Source organism: Ochotona curzoniae, unplaced genomic scaffold (assembly GCF_017591425.1).
Source record: "Ochotona curzoniae isolate NIBS_2020 unplaced genomic scaffold, NIBS_Ocur_1.0 scaffold_3223, whole genome shotgun sequence".
Classification (NCBI taxonomy): Eukaryota; Metazoa; Chordata; class Mammalia; order Lagomorpha; family Ochotonidae; genus Ochotona; species Ochotona curzoniae.
This window is the reverse complement of record NW_024467108.1, coordinates 6303371-6324711: the sequence shown is the minus strand read 5'-3', so window position 1 is coordinate 6324711 and position 21341 is coordinate 6303371. Positions and strand designations below refer to the sequence as shown.

The window sequence follows — 21341 nt, the reverse complement described above, 5'->3', positions numbered from 1 at the left end:
TGGCTCCTGGCTCCAGATCAGCTCAGCTCCGACCACTGCAGTCACTTGGGGAGTGAATCATCGGACAGAAGATCTTCCTCTCTGTCTCTCCACCTCTCTATATAACTAACTTTGTAATAAAAAAAAAATCTTAAAAAAAAAGAACCTAATCCCTTTATAACCCACACAGAAGCAATTTCCTCATTGACTAAGTATATGAATTGGACATACAACCTTGAAAATCCATTTTCATCTAGAAAAACCAATTTCCCACGATTAAAATCTTGGAAGTGTCTCCTCTATTTCCCAGTCATGTTCTGACCCTTGAGCATCTAATTCGCCTCTGACTGCATGCTGAGACCTGCAGGTGCAAGCCCCGTGGCCTGCATGTGACTGCCACACGTGGGAGAGGCACACCGAGATGCACTGCCAACCCCCGACCCCTGCCCACCGAGAGGCAGGTGCTGTTATTTCCATTTGGCAAAGAGGAAAGCTGCGGCTTGCAGCAGGGAGGGGGCTGCCCACTCCCCAGCCTGCGGGCGGCCCGCTGAGCCTTCACCTTGGGGAACTTGCTCTCCTCGTCGATGAGGGAGATGATGTTCATGGGCTTGTTGGCGATCATGTCCAGCGCGTCCTGGTTGTCGGTGAACTCGATGTGCAGCCAGTCGATGCTCTCCAGGTCGTACTCCTCCTGCTCCAGCTTGAACACGTGCCGCACAAAGAACTGCTGCAGGTGCTCGTTGGCGAAGTTGATGCAGAGCTGCTCAAAGCTGGAGGGGCAGCACAGGGTGAGGGAAGCAGCTGGTGAGGCCCCTTGGCTGCCCTCAGGGGCCAGCTCCGCCTCGTCCCGCAGGTTGCTCCCCCGTCAAGGACCCTCCTGCCTCTGCCGTGAGGTGGGACCATCATGTCCAACCCCTCCACGCACAGAGACCCAGCCAGGGCCATGTACTGCTCAGGACACCTGTGTCCCATGCTGGAGTGCCTGGGTTCAAGTTCAGATTCCAGCTTCCTGCTGGGGCACATCTTGGGAGGTGGCAGAAAATGGCTCAAGTGCTTGGGTCCCTGCCACCCACGTGGGAGACCAGGGAGGCACTCCTGGCCCCTGGCTTCAGCCTGAAGCAGCCTTAGCTGTGACAGACATTAGGGAGAGTCAAGCAGCAGATGGAAGCTTCTGTTTGTCTGTCTCTCTCTGCCTTTCCATCAGATAAATTAACAGTTTTTTTTTAAAGATTTATTTTTATTGGAAAGTCAGATTTACAGAGAGAAGGAGAGAGAAAGATCTTCCATCTGCTGGTTCACTACCCAAGTGATTGCAATGGCTGAGCTGATCCAAAGCAGGAGCCTGGAGCTTCTTTCCAGGTCTCCCACATGGGTGCAGGATCCCAAGGCTTTGGATGATCCTCAACTGCTTTCCCAGGCCACAAACAGGGAACTGGAAAGGAAGTACAACATCTGGGATACAAACTGGAGCCCACATGGGACCCTGGCGCATACCACTAGGCTACAGCATCAGGCATGATAAATAAAAAAAAAAAAAAAAACATTTAAAACGGGAATTGAGGCTTGAAGTGAGAACTTAGGACCCCCAGTTCAGAGCCCTGCCTGCCCTTGCATGACCAGGTCTGCAGGCAGAGCTGGCGTGCTGGGAGGCAGATGCCCTAAGCCCTATTGTAGCACAGGACTTTGGCAAGTGGGGTCTGGACTGTAGCCTGGCTGCACAGACCAAGCCTTGCACACTCAATGTGTTTCCATGGGAGCAGGCTCCATGACAGCCAATCAGGACAAGATGGAAGTGACCTGCAGGAGTCTCCTAGACAGACATGGGGGCCAGGACCCAGCACGCCTGCTCCATCTATCAGGAGTAGCCATGGCCAGCATGCTCAGGCATGACTCAGGCCTGGCCTCACCTCTGGGTGGGCGGCAGAAGCCTGTGCAGCCTGGAGACCAGAGGTGGCCTCCTCAAGTGTCCGGGACAGTGCCAAAGCCTTGCCCACTCTGAATGACTGAAGGACCTGCCTGGGCCAACTCCACGTGGCCTAAGGCAAGGATATGATGTCCTGATGAGGAAGAGCCATCCCACAGGGCACAGCCCCACGCGGTACCTGTTCACGGCAAAGTTCTCGAACCCAAAGATGTCCAGGAGGCCAATGGACCGGCGTGAACTCTTCGTCTCCTGGGAGGCTGGCTTGTGAATGGCCGCATTGATCTTGTCCACGATCCACACGAACAACCGCCCGTAGATTCCCTGAAAGTGGCCGCCAGAGTCACGGGCCCAAGCACCAGACCCCTGGTGGCCCCACTGCAGCCCCATCCCGGGAGCCACGAGCTGCTCACAACTGCCCACGCCTTGGCCCACATGTGCCCCTCTCCTGCCTGATGATGCCCTCTCACTGCTGCCTAATGGAGACAGGCTGAGGGGTGAGGGCTTGTGAGGACAGGGCTGGCAAGGTCCCTGGGAGGGGCACAGTGTCCCCTGAGGCTCCCAGGGAGACGCATGGGCACCCAGAGCCAGCACAGGTCCCAGGCAGGCGGGATATGATGCCCAGATGGCCCACTCAGGCCTGCACTCTCCATGGTACCTGTCCATCCCTGGCCAGCCTACCTTGACGAAGGCATCGCGCACATCCAGCGCCTGCTCCCTGCTCAGCGGGGTGGACACAGTCTCCCCACGGGTGATGAGGGTACGGCTTGTCAGGCAGCTCATTAAGTCCGGGGGGTTCACCTGGTAGGGGGACAGCACACTGCAGCCCACCCCCAGGACCCACTCCCAACGTAGTGCACAGGTGCTGCCCCAGCCAACAGCTCCTTGTCTCCCCCAGCAGGCTGCCTCTCCCAGCCAGGGTCAGCTCTGACTCTATCCATCCACCAAACCAGGGTAAGCATTGGCTGAAAGGCTGGCAGGCTCAGGTGTCTGACACATGGACACCATGTATCCTTTCCTCAACTGAGGAGACAGAGGCCCAGAGTGTAGGAAGGAATGACTGACCCAGGACCCCTAAACCCCATGGCAGGACAGACCTCCGAGGCTCCCAGTCCTGGGCCCTAATGCTCAGGGAGCTGTGCCCAGCAAAGCCTGCCCCTGCAGCCCTGCGCAGAGCCCTCCCGGGCAGGGGTCCTCCGCAGGTGCTTCCCAGCCCCACTGAGCTCGCTGAGGGGCAGTGGGCAGGGCACTGACCTCCAGCAAGGATGCAGCTGTGGCCAGTGATGGGGAGAAGAGGACCTCACAGGCATCCAGGTTTTCAAACGTGCGGGCTGTAGGCAGTGAGGGACACGGTGTCATGGTGGGCCCGGGGCCAGTCCTAGGAGGGCCAGGAACTCTGGCCGCTCTTGGAACCCACCTTGTCCACACAGCACATGTGCATTATGACTAACTGCTCTTTTGGCTCCACAGAACTGCCGTTCTCACCGGGCGTCCACAGCAACCGTGAGGATCGGGAGCTGCGTGCTGCATGCAAGCTTCCACTGGCAGCCACACCTGTCTCTCCCTCCTTCTCCAGTCCACACTCTCAGAGCCCTGGGTGGCAGCAGCAGCCCCTCCATGCACCAACCTTCCACACACTCCCATGAGACAGACCAGGCGCACCTGCCCTCCGCCAGCCTGAGCCTCTTCTCGCAGACCACAGGACCTTGGCACAATCCTTCCCTCTGCCTTTTTTCTCCATCCTTGTCTTTCATGACTCATTAACCCATGGAGTTCACTCCACCACTGCCCAGGGCTCACGTATGACCAGAGGGGTCCCTCTGGGCCTGGCACACAGTCTATGTCAGCAGGCTGCCAGATGAGCACATATATGCCCTTCCTCGGCCTCTCCCACCTCAGTCAATCCCATCTTGGAGCGAAGTTCAAAGGTACACCCTCACTCTACAATGCCTGACTAACAAGAGGAAATCAAATCTAGAGGTCTTCTGAGCCCCTTAGCCAACTCCCAGCAATGGATGGCACTGCAGCCCAGTGAGGTCGCCCCGGGCTGAGTCAGACCAGCAGACCTCCACAAATCTACCCAAAGCAAGCTTCCCCTGAGCTTCCCTCCCAAAGAAGGTACATGTAGCAGGGCAGGAACTGTGCTGCCACCAGCCCCTGTCCCCGCCAGAGCACATGCTGCATGGCCTCACCCTCATACTGCAGGTTGCCCAGGTGCAGGATGGCAGCGAGCAGCTTTGAGATCTCCCAGTTCTCAGTGTCGGTGAACATGAGCACCTTCATGGCCGAGCGGATGTTGGCATACTCCTGGCTGTCCACCCGGCCCTCACAGGTTATGCAGTTACCCTGTGGGCAGGGCAGGAGATGGGAAACAGGAGGGTGGGAGGGGAACATGGGCACAAGGGAAGGGGCAGTGCTCAGGGACTGGTCTCACCAGGAAAAAGCAATGCTTCCTCCAGAGGGTTCCTGCCCGGGCTTCCTGGGAGCACACTGCCCATATCCATGAGTGACAGGAACCAGGTCACTGTGCCCTGGCCACCTGCCTGGCAGTCACACAGTTCACAGGCCTTCATGTCTCCCTCATTCCTCCAGGTACCCACAATCAGGGGCAGCCTTGTGGGGATGGAGGAGGAGCAGCTGCAGACAGGCAGAGCAATGATGAGGGTCTGCCCTGCATGTGTCTGAGACCTGTGTGTGTGTGTGTATACATGTGTGTGTATGCCCAAGTGTGCCATCAGGCAGCAACCAGAAGGGCAATCACTCTTTACATGCACACACACACACACACACACACACACACACCTTAGGTATCCTAGCCTATACCTGTGTCCATGTGGCCTGGTCCAGCCCTGCCCCATGCAACAGCTCTTTCCAGGGCCAGAGAGATGATGGTACTTGGTGGTAGTAGCAGGGGCCCAGGGCCCACTTCTGGATGCCCAAACATCAGCAGGAGGCCGGCACCACAGCCCTATCCTACATTGTCTGGTGGAAGTCCTAGTCTTCAAGCCTTCAAAGACTTAAACCCATACAGCACATGTGGACCAGGTCTGTGTATATGTTTATCTCTACATGTTTAGACCATGTGCGTCTTTGACAAAGATCCATCTAGATGCATGTGCAAGTGGCCAAATGCAAGAACAGCTCTTAGGGCCCAGCAAGCCCAGGGTGGGCTGGGCAGGTGGTGGACAGGACAAATCCCACAGCCATGTTCCCACTAAAGCCATGTGACCTGGATGTGCCCACAGCCCACCAGGGACAGCTGTCCACTGCCCTCCTGGAGCCTCACCATGGCCAGGTAGTTGTAGTCGGCAGCCTGGCCCAGCCCCAGCTTCTTCTTCTGAGCCTCACTCATGCCCTCCAACATGCAGTAGAACACGTGATAGTTGCGTTCATCGGGGGCCTGGGAGCAGAGGAAGGGACGGGGGAAGGAGAGAGGTCATCAGGAAAGGTCCACACGGCAAAGAAGATTGAGCATGGCTCAGTCTTACAACTGTCTCCCAGAAGCCCAAGGGCAGCCTGCATGGTGAGACTTTAGGTGTGGAAGCCAGCGGCCAGCAGCAGGGCCACGAAACTGGTGTGAGTTCACCTCAAGGCTGGGGCTGGAATGGTTGCAGCTCTGCCCCAAGGGAAGGGTCACATTTGCTCCCACCATGCACCTGGTGCTCAGGCCCACCTGGCGACAGACGCGGGACTTCTCCAGCAGGTACTGCTCGATCTTGGCACCCTCGATGGCCCCCCGCTTGTTAAAGTGGATGTCGATGTACTTTCCAAAGCGGCTCGAGTTGTCATTGCGAATGGTCTTGGCGTTCCCAAATGCTGCAGGTGCACAGAGAAGGTCAGAGGCAAGCATGGTCCCCCTCCCCCAGCTGCCCAGCCCTGCCCTCGGCGGCCCTTACCCTCCAGGATCGGAGTGGCCTCCAGCACTTGCTGCTCAATCCATGAATGCTGCCCACTGATGGCCGCCAGGAACTGCAGCATCAGCTTGGTACTCTCTGTCTTCCCCGCACCGGACTCTCCACTGCGGAGGGAGGGAGCCCCGGGGCTGTCACAGCCCACCATGCACCCGTAGCCCACTCCCGTCTCTAGCTGGGCTGTCAATCTGGGCCTTTGGGGTTGAGGGGAGGATTCAAGGAACCCCGAGTGCTGCTACACCCACATGCAGAGGTTACTCTGTCCCCAGCTTCCGAACATGCACTCCTGCACTCCTTCACCAGTACTCAGCCAACCCTCTGCCCACAAGGAAACAGGTGCCCAAGACGTGGATGAACCATGACTTAGAAGCAGCCGGCAGGGAATGAGATCAGAGACCCCGGGAACAGGAAGTGACTCTCCACATCATGACAGCATATGACACATGGGCCCTCCAGGATTCTCCTGGCAGCACAGCCCACCCGAGTGGCCCACCTGATGATGCAGCACTGGTCACGGCTATTGCGCTGCATGTTGAAGTAGCAGTTGTCAGCGATGGCAAAGATGTGTGGGGGCATCTCACCGATCTTCTTGTTGGTGTACTGGCGGATGTGCTCTGGCGAGTAGATGGACAGCAGCTGGTAGGGGTTCACCGCCACCAGGATGGAGCCTGTGTATGTCTGCAGGCCACACGGAAGGCAAACTCATCATTTGCACACCGGAGGCCAGGCCTGATGGCACCCCTCCAGCAGAGACTGGGAGACAGGCTTTCCAAGCCTCGCCTCCATTCCTTTGCCAGGAAGATGGGCGCAAACAGAACTCTATCCAGAGATCAGGGGAGGCAATATACCACAAAAGCCACAGCACACCAGGGATCCCGACCTTGGTGCTAACCTCTGCCTCTAAACCATGCACCCCAAATTATGGAAGAAAATACAGACCCAGCAGGTTGGGCTGATGGGGGAGTTGGTGTGAGTTGAGCCCTAAGGAGCTTAATGGACTGCCAGGGAGGACAAGCTGGCAGCAACAGTGCCAGACACCCTCATTAAGCTTCCTGGGGTTCTTCCCTTGCGCTTCTCCATCAGAGCGCAGAGGGGCTATGCAGGGAGAGACCTGAGGGGGGCCTGGGGCCTGCACACACAGCAACCCCAAGGCTGGGCCCTATGCCACCAGGGCAGGCTGAGGCACTCAAGGGCTTCTCTTCCCTTCCTGTCCCCTCTGCCCCGCTGCAGCCTAAGCTTGAAAAAGTCAGACCCTGTCTGTAATCGGCATGGATGCACTGACACGTGGGAGAAAAATGTGTCCACATGGGGGAGACGATCGGGGTTCTGTTCCCTCCCACTTGGGGCTCCATGCACCACATCCCTCCCAAGCCACAGCTGTGCTCCAGCAGCCTGAGCCCAGGACAGCCATGCAGGGAAAGCGAGGCTACAGGGGCTACATTCTAAGAGACAGCCATCCTGGGCCTGCAGCTTTGCAGCTCGGTCTTTAGCCAGAGATCTGGCCAGTCCCTCCCCTCTCTGGGCCCAGGAAGACGTCAGGCTCCCACAAACCTCCTCCTCCAAGTGACGACAGCCAGTAGCAGCTGACACTGCCTGGGCCCGTGACTGCTGGTGTCACCTAAATCTAAGCAGGAAGTGCTAGGGTGGGATGGGGGCTGCAGGGGAGCAGCCAGGCCAAGCCAACAAGCAGGTACTGCCCACAGCACACTCACCCGCCCTCCACAGTAGGTCTGGGGTGTCAGAGGTTGGCAAGAGGAAAGGGAGTCTGGGAGTGGATCGGGGAGAGGCAGCACCAGTCCACCACCACAGCCCCACGTCACCCAAGGCCCCCAACTCACAGCTAAGGACTTGTTTCTCCCTGGCCCCTGCCTGGATGGGAGCCAGCTGCACGACAGTCCCTGAGAAAGAAGGAACTCACACCAGCTGGGGAATCAACCACAGGAGTGCTGTCTGTCTGTCATGGGGATGATTGACTTTCACCACCCATGGCTGTTGCAGAATTAAAGGACACACACCTAGCCTATGCCCCTATGGAGGGGCAGCAGTAGCACCCTCCACCCAGAGGGCAAGGCTTAGCCATGCAGCCTGTAAGGAGCATTTGCAAGTGGTTGAGACCACAGAGGCACCTGTGACCCTGCCTCAATACAGGGGGCTGAGAGTTCAGCTCGAGCTGGGGGTGGCAGCAGAGAGCACGGAGACATGAAAGGGCACGGCATTTGGGAGGTCTGCCAGGGAAAGGTCACCCGACAGTGTGGGGAGGAGAAAGGGCAGTGTCCCAGAGGCTGGAGGCAGGGCACTGTGTCAGCCCACAGGAGGGGTCAGAGTGAGGCGGAGCTATTCCTGAGAGGTGCCGGGAGAAACCTTCTAGGTGGACACTGTCTCTGGCTGCGGGCAGCCCTGGTAACGTGAAGACATCGTGGGCACTTGAGGCTGTGCCCAAGGAAACCTGACCCATGGAGTGACAAGGGCTGCCATGGTGAGGGATGGGCTGGTTTCTTGGGGTGGGGCTGACAGCAGCCTGGGACTCCTTCAAAGCCTTGCTCTCATCCTACCTCATCCACCATCAGCAAGTGACAGCATCCTGGGCTCAGCAGGCCCCGGGCACCTCTTTGAGCCTGTGAGGGTGGATTGTGCATCTGTGCCGTTGGCATGGTTCCCAGCAAGAAGCCCTGAGAAGCCAACAGCTCACATGGGCTCACCCCACACTCTATCCCCACAAGAAGGGCTCCAGGTGAGCAGGCAAGGCACACCACAGTGCAGATTTGATGGCTTTCAGAGAACCCAGAAGGTTCTGGGTTTGGTCCCCCAAAGCTCTGGGTCTTTGGTCCCCAACTCCAAAGAAAGGGCGATCCCAGCTCACCACAGCTGACCAGCACTACACAGCCTTATCGCCTTATGAAAATCATTTCCCTCCCCCTTTCAATCTGCATGTGTCTCTGAGTCTTGATAAGCCCAGAAACACTCCAGACAAGGAACCACTGCCTGCAGAACTGCTGAGCCCCGCCCCCACCTCCTGCGGGCTCGCAGACAACAGCTGCAAGGTCCCCAGTGCAGGAACTCCCAACTCCAGTGTCTTCCCTGTGAAGGGGACCCTCAGCTCTTCCAACAAAAGAGTGGGCTTTGAGTTCAGGCACAGGGACAATGACAGGGCATCAGCATGGATGACAGCCTCCATGCTCACCTGTGAAGGAACTTCAAAGAGTGTGTGGAAAAATGAAATTAAAAAATAAGCATAAAGATAGGCATCCAGCTTAGCAGATGTGCAATGGCCATGTCCCTCCAAAGCTCATACGGAAAGACAAGAAACCCTGAAGCCGGAGGCATCACAGCGCCAGACTTCAAGACGCACTACAGGGCAGTGGCAATTAAGATGTTCTGATATTGTCACAAAGCCAGAGAATCAATGAAACAGAATAGAAATCCCAGAAGTGAACCCACACATCTACAGCCAGCTAATTTTTGACAAGCAAATGGAGATCAACCTCGGGTGAAAGGATAATCTCTTTAACAAATGGTGCTGGAAAAAAAAAAAGGATATATGCTTGCAGAAAAAAAACACAAGACCACCACCTTCATCTTATACAAAAATCAGCTTTAAATGGGCCAAGGACCTAAATCTGCACCCAGGGCCATTAGGTTACTAGAGCAAAGCACAACTCAGTTAAAACAACCCAGATGCCCAACAACAGAGGAATAAACGGTGATACATTTACTACAAAGAACACTACTTAGCCATAAAAAATAAAATCTTACTGTTTACAACAAAATGATCACAGCTGGAATCAACAGTTCCAGAAGGATAAATACCATATATCCTAAGACAGCTAATATGCAAATTATGGAGATTACCATACTTGCAAGTAAAGGTATTATACAGCATGTGTGTCTACTCTCGAATAATAGTAGGGCTCCGATTGATACTTATAAATAGGACTTTATACTATGATGCTATGTCTTTTACCTTTTTCTCTACCTCTGATGCATTTAAATATCAGAAAGCTAGGCTTGTAACCATGAACTGAGTTACTATACAGTCACAATGAAATAGGGACAAATAATGGGAGAGGAAAATGGGGAGGAAGAGAGGAGAGCCCCCATTTATAAAACCGTATCATGGAAAATAAACAAATAAAAAGAAATGGCCATGTCATATATGGAAGAACCTGATGCCAGCTTCTTGCTAATGTAGACCCCAGGGAGCAGTGACAGCCCAAGCACTCAGGTTCCTGTCATTCCTACAAGAGACCTTGATTGAGATCCCAGCTCCCAGCTCGGTTTGGCCCAGACATGGTCATTGTGGGCATTTGGGGAGTGAACCAGTTCAGGGGAGACCTCTCTTTCTCTCTGCCTTCTAAATAAATAGCTAAACGAATAAAGTTTAAAGTGTCCATTCCGGTGCTGTGTGCCCCTAAGCAATCACAGCCAGGAACACTGAGAGTCAGTCTTCCCCAGAGCCCTGGAGCCAGGACCCCACTGCCTCCTGGAGGGGTCATCTGCCACGCTCCCCACCCTGTAGCGTGGGGCTCCCAAGGAGAGGTGTGCCCGGCCCATGCTGTCCACAGTGTAAGCACAACAAGGGGTTCTCCAGGGGGCCCATCAGCACACCCCCTCTGCACTACCTTATTCCCTACTCCTTGTTGAGAGGAGGTGGGGCACAGGTGGCACCTCCAGCCAGTGACTTGTAGCCACAACCGTAACATGGGCAGGGACACCCCACCATGTCTCAGGGACACAAGAGCTCCTGGCTCTTCCAGCCCCACGTGTCAAGTGCTGCTTCGAGGCTCTGACAACCCGAGTGACACCGTGAGGCTCACCGCCCTGGCCAGGTCTGGCCTCTTGCCCACTCGAATACCATCTCAGTCACCCTGCCTCTCCCAGCTCCAGAGACCTGCCTCCCACTCATCCCATGCCTCTTCAAACTCCCAAGTCCCGGAGCCCACTCTGCATGTCTCTCACTGACACATCCCACACCTTCCTCACCTCCCTCGGAATGGCCCCACACAGGCCTGCTTTGGTCAGACAGCCCAGCCCTGGCTGCCATACGGAGCTCCTTCCTGCCTTCCTGTTCCCAACTCCTTGCATGTCCTTGCCTTCCTCCCCACTCTGGGCTGCTGAGGGGTAGGGCCGGGTCAGAACCATGCAGCTAGTGGACTACCGCAGCAGTTCTCAGATAGGGACCAGAGACCCCTGAGGGAGCCCTAGAGCCTCTTGGGACGTCTGGAGCTGGGGTTCCTCACTCCGCTCTACCCAACATTGCCCAGGAAGCAGATACCACGAGCCGGCTGCCTGCTATGAAACACAACATGGCAGACATGGGAACCTGCCAGATAAGGCTCATCCTCTGACTATTCCTTATTGTGGCAAATATGGTTGCTTTTCATAAAATGTTATTTACATAATCTGCACATTTTTAAAGGTCTCAGTTTTAATTTTTAATATGATGGGTATCAGTAGATTAAGCCCACACAAACTCCTTTAGGATGCTCAACAATTCTGAGGAGTATAAAGGGTTGCTGTGACCTGAGGCTTGACCACCTGCAGGGTCAGTAATCTCCATGGGCTCTGATGTTCTCCAAGTCACCCTCCTGGGGTCACTGCCCCAGCTCAGTGCGATGGGATGGAAGGCACAGGGGGCAGTGTGAGTGGCTTGAGTTGTACAAGAGCATCTCCCTGCTCTGGGCCCTTATTTGCCCTCCCTGAGCCCTCAGGACCATTGACAGGCCTCAACCCCAGCAAACACCCACGAGACAGTGGCTCCACTCCTGGCCTAAGCACTAAGCTTCTCACTGTGGTCTCCCGGAGGTTTCAGGGCCAACAAAGGCACACAACCCCATCCCATGGACCACCCCTCTTCTGCACAAACCCCCAAAACCATGGGGAATGATCCCCAGGGCCTGGTGGCTGCATCACAGAGACCCCAAAACCCTAGTGCCAGCTGCAGGAAAGGCCAGGCTTCAGGAGGCAGAACCAGGCCTCAGGAAGTAGTGCCTGCAGCCATGGTCAATGTCGAGGTCATGGACGGGGCTGCATCAGCGGGTGGGACCAGGTCTGCACTCACATAGATGAGGTGGTCCCGGTAGCGGATGAGCAGGTTGCGCAGGATTCCCGCCTCATTGAGGTCGCCCAGGCGGATCATGTCCTCCACGCCATGCACAGATGTGGGGTGCATGGGCTTAATGTGCGTGGCACTCTGCGGGGAGATCCAGTGCTCCTGCAAAGTGTCAGGTGTTCGAGTTAGCTTGTTCTCTCTGGGGCCCAGGCTGCCAGGGCCTCAGGATGGGAGACAGCAGGAGTGGTCAAAGGCTGAGGCAGAAAGGAAGTCCAGGACTGCCAACCTTTCCAGCTCCTCCAACTGCCTCCAGCATCATGGCCTGTGGTTGTGGCTGCAGCCAGGAAAGCACATGGGAAGGCCACTGGCTCAACAAGCTTATAGAACCTTGGTTTTCTCCCACACTGGGAGCTGCCCCTCCCCACCACAGCCCAAGTGCCAAAGCCACGTGCAGCCCCTTGGCCCTCTGGACCCCAGTGTCAGGTCAGAGAAGACCCTCCATCCTGCAGACGCTGCTGTGACTGCAAGCACTGTCCTCTACCTCTACTCGGTTGTAGAGGCTGAGCTCTGACATCGCCCAGGGATGAAGGCCACCCACCCATGTCCACCTGGCTATCCCCACCTCCTTCAGCAGGTTTTTCTTCCAAGGCCAGACCCCACTGGCATGCCAGGAAGCACTGATGAGATAGCCATGTGGCTGAGCCAGCAGCACAGTCCCAAACCCTTGGCTCTGGCTGCACTTCACAGGAGAGGACAGATATGCAGTGGGGGGCGCAGGCTGCCTGAGGCCCAAGGCCCTTCACTCAGTGGCCCTGGCAGTTTCCAGCACCTCCTGGCCCGGGTGCATTTCCATGCAGGTCAGGCCCTCACACACATGAAGGTGCTAAGTGGTAAGGTCAGAGAACCCGCCTGGCCTTTCCAGTCAAATATGGAACATTCCTTCCTCCCGGCTACCTGCTTCTTGATAAAAGATCCCATTGGAAAATTCCCTCCTTGACTCAGGCTTAGCCTCCCCTTACCACCAGCACTTCCACCTGTGGGTCAGAGAGGCCATGGCCACTGGGCAGCCTGTCTACCTTCCCTACCAGAAATTAACATCTGCTTCCCAGTGTCTCCTCTTGCAGCCCAGCAACCACAGGGCCCTGGACCCCCAGGGCATGTCGCTGTCCCTTCCTGAGCCGCCAAGCCCTAGTCTATAAGAGAGTGAATCTGGCGGGTACTGACACATGCAATGGTCGAGCTTGGCCTACAGCTCTCTGCTGCCAGGCCTACACTGCACTAGCAGATGCTCAGCCAACATTGGGGCTGGTATCCTGCTGTGTTCTGTTTCACAAATATGGATATGGGGCTGGTGCTGTGGCACAGCACACGAAGCCACAGATCATGTCTACTTTATTTCCAATTCTATTCCCTGCTAGTGTATCTGAAAAAGCAGTGAAAGATGGCCCAAGTACTTGGGCTCCTGGCACCCACGCAGGAGACCCAGATGCAGTTCCAGTTCTTGGCGTGAGCCTGGTCCTGTACTGGCTGTTGTGGCCTTTCGGGGACCAAGTCAGGAGGAAGAAGATTGATTCGGGGTCAGTGCTGTAGTATATAAGTTATGCTTCTGCTTGTGGTGCCAGCATCATATATGGGTACTGGTTCATGTCCTGGCTGCTCCACTTCCCATCCAGCTCCCTGCCTGTGGCCTGGGAAAGCAGTGGAGGATGGTCTAAGCTCTTGGGACCCTGCACCCATGGGGGAGACCTGGAGAAAGCTCCTGGCTCCTGGCTTTAGACCAGCCCAGCTCCAGCTATTGTGACCATTTGGGAAATAAATCAGTGAATGGAAGAGCTCTCTCCCCAGCTCTCTGTCAATCTGCCTTTCAAATAAAAATACATAAATACTTTTAAAAAAATTGATCTCTCACCCCCATCACTTTGTCAAAAACTAAACAATTTTTTTTAAATAAAAGAAGACAGATGTTCTCCTTTGTTTAACAGAATTTCTGATGCATTTACAGGGGCTGGTCACACCAGAGGGGTGAGGAGGTCTGCCCCCGGGGCAGGGCTGTGCCACTGCCACCCTGTCTTGCACACAGTGACTTCCCTAAGGTCATACCCTCAGTTAAGGTGGCACTGGCCCTGGTGTAACCAGGGTCACGGGTGAAGTGTGGAGTTGAAGCGATGGTGGGAAAGAGAAGCAGCCAGGGGTCACCTGGGCAAACAGCCTATGCCAGGGCCTGGGACATGTTGGGAAAAGGGCTGAGCTGGGAAGAACAGGGACAACTCATTGTGTCCAGAAAGGGAGAGGGCTGTGGATGGTCACGGCTTGTACAGTCAAAGCCTGAGCAGCCCTTGGAGGTCAGAGCCACGGCCCCTCGTTTATGATTCATGCCACACACCTTTCTCAAGAGCCTCTGCTAGCACGTCCCCTCATGGAGCTCTGGACAGCCAAACAGGACTGGCATGGTGCCTGCTTTCAGGCAGCCAGGTGCCTGTGGGAGGATGCAGGGGCCAAGGGTGATGGCTTGTGGAGCAGAGGAGCCCTGAGCCGCCAGCAGCCAGGCCCGTTCGGCTCAGGCAGCCCCTACTCCCAGGGCCTGGGACGGGGTTGCTGGGGAGGGCCCTCTCAGGATCAGGTGACATGGAGTTACAATTCGCCATCTGACTGCAACATGACCCAGGAGAAACTCAAGCTGCAGGCATAGTCCCAGCTCTCTTCCGTATGGAGGAGGAGGGGATGCCAGGACCAGTGCATGCGTATCTCTGGGTGCCCAACCCCATCTGTGACTGTAACCACAAGGTGGCTGCCCCAAGGGGCCTTCCCTGGAGCTTCAAGCACAGGAGACACTGGGGCACAAGAGCAGGCTGAGCATACCCCGGGCCCCACAGTCACCACTCAGAGGGATTCAAGGAAACGCAAGCAAAGAGGCTAGAGGTTCCAATTCCAGCTCCTCCATTTAACAGCTGTGGGCAGGTCATGTGATCACTCCAGTGTGCCTCAGTTTCCCTTTAGGGTAACAATTACTATCCTCCCTGCCTCTCACAGATGCCATGAAGATCCAAAGACAGAACCTGGATCAAAAGGTTTGCAAGCCCTCAGGGCTACTGAGCTACCCTCCATGTGCCTGCCACGCCCCAACTACATCCGGGCCTCTGGAGTCCTGAGCCCTCCCCTGAGGCCCAGCAGGGCCTGTGGTTCCAAGTCACTGTCCACTCAGAGGAAAAAACAGGGCTCCCTTTTATCTCCAGCTCCCTAGTCCCCGACACAACAGTGGCACAAGCCAAGTCACGATGGAGCACAAATCTTGCTGGGACCTTAGTGTCCCCATTGGCCTGCACTGTGCCTTCACATCCATGCTCACTCCCAAGCCTTCCACACGCATGCATGCTCAGAGGCCCTGGGCCTTCTCCTCTGAACCCTCCTCCCCGTCCTTCCCCATCTCCCCTCTTCCCTTCCCTTCCTCATCACTATCCATCAAATCTGCACTTCCTTCCCTTCTAGGCCACGAGAGAGTAGGGGTTGAGACCGGCTACTAGGGCCATGTCTCAATGGCCAGTGAACGCAGGTGACATCATAACCCCATAGAGCAAGACTAACTTAAGCCTGTAGACCACCGCCCTGATGAGGTACTCTATGTGTGTGATGTCACTCGAAGATCAGAGCTCCGTAACACAGCCACAAACGGCTTCATTCTACAGCACAGGAAACTGAGGCTTGGAAGGGACAGAGATCTGGCCAAGGTGGCATAGCCAGTAAAAGGGCAGGATGGGACCAGGCTGCAGTCTGTGTAACCACATGGCACCCCTGTGCATGAGCAGCCCCCAGCCGGGGTGTGTGCGCTGAGAAATGGAGCACAGGGCCTGGGCCACAAGGGGAGACTCTGCCTTGGTGGGGAACAGGGGAAAGCTTCAGGGCAGGGATTTGCCTGAGAGGCAGAAGGGGGCACAGGCACTGGGACAGGATGCCCTGGCCTGGAACACCTGTCAGCTTGGGCTCTCCCCACGGTAGGAGTGGCAAGGGGGAGGGGGGACAGGGCATGGGAGGGGCCTACTCACATTGCCTTCGTCATCCACCACCTGAATCTGCCCCGAGTCACAGAGCTTCACCACGGCCCCGATGGGAACGTCAAACTCCTGTCCGGATCTCAGGTCCATCCACACATAGTCCCCCTGTGGGCAAGAGAGTCCCAGACCAGGTGAGAGGCAAGGGGGAGCCGGTTCTCTTCTCAGGCAGCCCTCGGTCTGCCTCTGCCCACCCCACACCCTCCAGCAACCTGGTGCCAAACCCCCAGCTGTGGGAAATCTTCTGGTGCCAGGCCCAGGGCCAGCCCTGCCACTTCCATAGATCTCTAATCTCTCCACTGTAGCAGCCACTTGTATCCTTATTTGACAGATGAGGAAGTAGAGGCTCATAGAGCAGGGCAGCCTCAAACTCAGGCCCATGCAAGGCCTGGCTCTGCACCCTGTATGTCTCCAACACTCTGGGATTTGGGCAGAAACCCTGAACCACCCAAACCATGTTTTCTCTGCCCTCAAGACAGCGGTACCAGAGGACACCCAGGGTCAAGTGTCATCATCAAAGTGATAGGCTCCTCGTGGTGACACACTCTATGCTGAATCATACTGTCCCCTGGCATGTGGCAAGAGCCCCTACCTCGATGGACAGAGCATCACCTATGTGGCCCATGCAGCATCAGGCCTAGGGCATGGTTTTTATGACACACCCAAGACTCCCAGCACTGGTATCTAGGACATGGCCCCCAGAACAATCCCATTCTGCATGATCACACTCTGTGAGTGGGCACTGGGCAGCAACTAGGTCCAAGGCAGAGCAAGCTCCTGTGGGGAGTCGAGGTGGGACCAGAGTCTACACCCCAGCAGGAGAAGACAGATCAGCCCCAGCTGATGCTCAAGGTCATGAGTGAGTGCTGGGGACGGGGAATAGGCACCCTAAGCCAGAGGCAGCCAACCTTGGGCTCGGCAGGCAACAAAGCCGCTCTCTGGAAGACATCTCTGGAATGGTAAGGGCAGCCAGTCTGGCAGGAGCAACGCAGGGCAGGTCAGCTGGGCAGCATGCTGAACCGACAGAGAGAAGAGCAGGGTCCCAACACGGACCCCTTGGCAGCCTTAAGGCAAACAACTGAAGCTTCCTTGAGTCTTACAAAAATCTTCCCTTGGGATGTTTTCTAAGCTCCCCTGGAGGATGCGAGATCACAGATTTTCTAATACTAATATTTCATATCAAGGAATAATGAGAAACTCAATTGCTGACAAAAAGGAGTCACCAAGCAGTACAGCTGCGGGGCGGCCCAGGGCCCAGGCCCTGTGTGCAGCGGTGACTTGCTGACCTCTTGGACTCTCGTCTCCTCATGCCTCAGCAAGGCGAGCAGTGCACTTAGTGAGACCCAGGCCCACTCAGCACTATTCTGGCCTCTGGCTCCCATCAGACCCAACCCTGCAGAGCCCTGGCAGCCTCCCTGGGCCCTTACCTCACAGAAACAGCACGTCAGCCTGTCAGATACAAGCCAGGCTCTACCCATGCCTTCTTCCAGTGACTAACACACTGGGCAGGTCTGATGGGGGGTAGGGGGAGAACTGGGGCTTCCTGAACTTTCCCTGTGGCCTTGGGCTTCGTGGGCTGCTTCCATAGCCTGGGCCAGGTCCAGCATGCCTTGGCCACCCTGCACAGCTGACCACCTGCTCTCTCCCATCTCTCCATCATGACAACGCCCCAAGTACAGACCTGGAGCACACATCAACCTCCCCCTTCCTCGCCCCCTCAAAATGTATTCCTTCCTTTGGCCCTGTGTGTGTTGCACCAGCAACAGCCCTGCCACTCTGACTGAAGGTGGAACATACTAGAAGGCAGAGAACCAAAGGCAGGCCAGTAGGCCCAGGCTGTGGTCATTTCACAGGGGATGGACTAACTCGAACAGGAACAGAACTTAGCAGGGAGGAAAGAAACGCCCTTACACACACAGACACACACTCCAGAGGCCAGGGCTTTGGGGAAACGTGGGCTGACACCCAGGTCTGCACCCTCCAGGCCCAGGTCTCTTTCTTGAGAGGCCCTGGGCTCAGCCCCCAAGACAGTGCAATATGCAAAACAAGCAGCACGGTGAGGTTCCTAGGCCTGCGTGGCTCACAGGCCTGCAAGGCAAGCAGTCTCTGGGAGAACAAATAACAACTCATCAAGATGTCCTGGTGAGCAGGTGTGCGGGCTTAGACACTGGGCTGGGAGGCAGGGACGTCCAGCGAACAGCAGTGGCCGTCACTCAGGGGTGTGGGCCTAGCACCTACCCCCACCCTCAGGTTGCACTTTGAGTATTCCACCAGGCAGCTGAGTGATCCAGGGATCGTTCAGGGGCCTGGGAAGCCCTGAGCGAATGTCCAGGGCCAGGCCTTGCAGAGTAGAGTGCAGGCCAGGAGTAAAGGGTCCTTCTGGCACAGATAAGACACTGAGGCCCAAAGCCAGAAAGGTGCTTGCCGCAGTCACTGGCCTAGGCAGTGGTTAAGTCGACTGCAAGCATCTGGAGGGTGAAGTTGGAATCCAAAAGTGAGTGGTGGTCCAGGAGTCACTGGTGGATGAGGGAAGGGAGAGAGGAAAGAAGGTGTGAACACCGCAGCTGCACTGGGGGCTACAAGGAGAGGGGTGGAGCACTGGGGTCCAGCTTTAATCCTCCAAACCCTCCCTTCCCACTCTCCAAGGTGAGTCCCCAGGCTGCCACAACTGCCTCAGGCCGTACTTCAATCACCAAGACCCAGGAGGACTCGGCAACAGTACCATATACACCCTGGGGGATGATGCCCTGCCTGTATCCTAGCACACCCCTTCAGCCACCTGGCAAGGGCCACAGTGAGTTTCTTGGCTGCCCAGTGGGTGGCCAGAGGATACCATCTCCCAGCCCTCCACACACAGTAAACACACACAGAGACCTGGGTTCTTGGGGCCAGTGGCAGGTTAAACCACTGCGGTAACTGCCATCCCACATGAGCACTGGTTCAAGTCCGGCCTCACTGCACATTTGACCCAGCTCCCTGCTAATCACCTAGGAAAGTAACAAAGCCTAGCCTAAGTCCTTGGGACCCTGGTCACCCACATGGGAGACTCGGATGAAGCTCTCGGCTTCAACCTAGTCCAGCCCTGACCATTGTAGCCACCTGGGGAACAAATCAACAAATGAAAAATCTTTATCTCTGATTTTCAAATAAATAAAATCTTAAAAATAAAAGCAAAGGTGATCTGGGTTCTGGTCCCAGTGTGACTTCAATCAAGTCATTCAGTCTCTCTGGACTGCAGTTCTCAATAGCTCTATAAAAGGAGTGAGGGCATGTGCCCACCTTGCTGTCTGCCCCCTTCTCCCAGCAGCCAGCCTGCTCTGGGACCTAGCCTGGGACCCCTTGTTGGTGGAACAAAAAGGAGCCAGGTGCAGGATGGCACCTTCCTTCTGTTCATCACTGTGGGACACTAGTCTTTATTTTCCCAGGAGGGGAAGGTAGACCAGGTGGCCGCCAGACAAGCGTTTGATCCAGAGGCAGTGGGTAATTGCTGGCCTGTGGATGGTGGAGGGGTCCTGGCCCCCTTCTCCTCCTCCCAGCGCCCAGCCCTGTCTGTGCACCTGCAGTGGCTCTTTGCTCAGGACCTCAGCATCAGATGCAAAGACAGCTCCTGGAAGCAGGCAGGTCCCTCCAAGTGCAGAGTGCCTGGATGCAAAGCCTCCCTCCCATCCATGAAGCCAAGTTCACGCACAGGGTCAGAGACCACAGGCAGCATTTTAGGGCCTGTTTGGCCTGCATACAGGGTGGAGGGACCCTCTGTGGCTCCTAACGAACAGGAAAACTGAGGCAAGGGACAAGTCCACAGTACCCCCGCCCCCCTTGGGATCCAGGCCTCACCGGCAGCACTGCAAAGCTCTTGAAGGCCTGGTTGAGGCTGCGCACGAGCGCCCACTTGCCGGGCTGTGGGGCGTGCTCCTCTGTGGCTGCAGGGGTAGCACTGGGGTCGGTGGCGTCCGCGGATGCGGCGGGGGTCTCCATGGCGCTCGAAGGGTCTGGCGGTGGCTCTAGGCTTGGACTCCCTAATTCACCTAATCCGTGCGCGCACCGCCCGCAGGGCAACCCTAAACCGGGCCATCTGCTGCGGGCCCATGGCAACGGCGGCTTAGATGACGCTGGGCAGGCAGACGGGGAGGGGGCACGACCGGCGGGACCCCCGACAACGGGCACCCTGATGGAAGTCGCAGGATTACAGGGTCCTGCTTTTGCCTGCAGCTTGAAAGAAAGCCAGCATACTTCATGGGAGGAAAATACACACCGGGAAAAAATAATTTTAAGACAAAAGGGAAAGTGGACCAGAGATCTTGCTGGCTGGCTGCCGGAAGCATGGGCTGGGCGGGCTGGGCAGTGATACCCTGCTTTGGGGGAAAAGCCTGCACAGCCGGCAGGCGGCCACCCCTGCACGGGATGTGTGGCTGGCGGGCAGGGGAGGCCAGAAGGCTCGAGGATCCCCCAGGGCAGCACCCTGCAGCACAGGCCTGCTGAGGCCCAGGCACCAGGTTCCAGTCCCTGCTGGTCTGGGAGCCTGAGGCTACTGGGCAGGTCGAGGCCTGCCACTCTCCTCCCACCCCCTGTGTTTGCCTCTCTGTGCTATCTGAGTCCTCCTCCCTTCTTATCTCTTCAGGGCCTCGGGACTCCATTCTTGACCCTCAGCATTGTCCTGGGATCCTGGAAGCTGTCTCCTCTCAACCCCCCTCCCCCAGCAAATAAACAGTGGGGTAGGAAAGAGGAGTGGGGGAGGAAGGAGACCCCAGAGCTGCTCATCCTGACCCCCAGGGGTGGGTGAGCTGGCTGCAGTGTTTCCCACCTGTTTCCTCTGCCACACTCTTGAGGACCCTCTTCTCAGGAGAGATCCTTCCCCCCAGTCAACTCACTTTTCACTGCTCAGTGGAATCCCCTGGAGTCCAGAGCCTGGCACCCAGGAAGCACCTGCTGAAGTGGATTTCCGGGCATTCTTCCTCAGAACCTCCCCCCTCCTCCCAGTCCTAGCTCACGGGGCTGGCAGACCCAGATGCAGATAAGGGCGGAAGCCCCAGATAAGCACCAGCCCAGCCCTGGTACTGAGAGCCTGAAGGAGCCACACAGCTTCAGAGGGCTTAGGTTCAATCCCAGCTCAGCCTTCACACAGCAGGTTCCTGCCCAGCTCCTTCACTTGATGGGCTGTCAGGATGTTGTCCTGAGAGCTGATACCAGGCTCTGTAGAGCAAAGGTGATCCCACCCACAGCAGCCAGTGGCTGCAGGAGATAAGCCTTGGGGACGACATGGAGAAGCTAACCCTGCATCGGCATGTGATCTGCCAATCCCAATGCTGGGGAAATGTCCAACAGAATGGAAAGTGGGCTTTCAGAGGCCCGAGTTCATCCCCTTCAGCCCCCAAGTGCCCACAAACTAATCACATGACCAAGAACAGGTGCTTGCATGGAATGGAGGTGCATCCTGT

The 21341-nt window shown here is 56.4% G+C and overlaps 1 protein-coding gene across 4 annotated transcripts in view; it reads right to left on the bottom strand.

Moving 5' to 3' along the window:
* MYO7A (myosin VIIA) overlaps positions 1-21341 on the bottom strand; it is a 59919-nt gene that overhangs the window by 34672 nt on the left and 3906 nt on the right. For 3 of the 4 annotated variants that reach the window (XM_040963973.1, XM_040963974.1, XM_040963975.1), the window contains exons 2-12: positions 15901-16014; positions 11870-12022; positions 6305-6489; positions 5797-5918; positions 5574-5716; positions 5187-5300; positions 4093-4246; positions 3155-3231; positions 2582-2701; positions 2082-2224; positions 539-749 (exon numbers count right to left, since the gene is read on the bottom strand). In XM_040963973.1, coding sequence (XP_040819907.1) covers positions 539-749; positions 2082-2224; positions 2582-2701; positions 3155-3231; positions 4093-4246; positions 5187-5300; positions 5574-5716; positions 5797-5918; positions 6305-6489; positions 11870-12022; positions 15901-16014 — 1536 coding nt within the window. Of the gene's footprint in view, positions 1-538; positions 750-2081; positions 2225-2581; positions 2702-3154; positions 3232-4092; positions 4247-5186; positions 5301-5573; positions 5717-5796; positions 5919-6304; positions 6490-7523; positions 7542-11869; positions 12023-15900; positions 16015-21341 lie in introns of those variants that run through there. The other variant, XM_040963976.1, reaches the window with a different exon arrangement.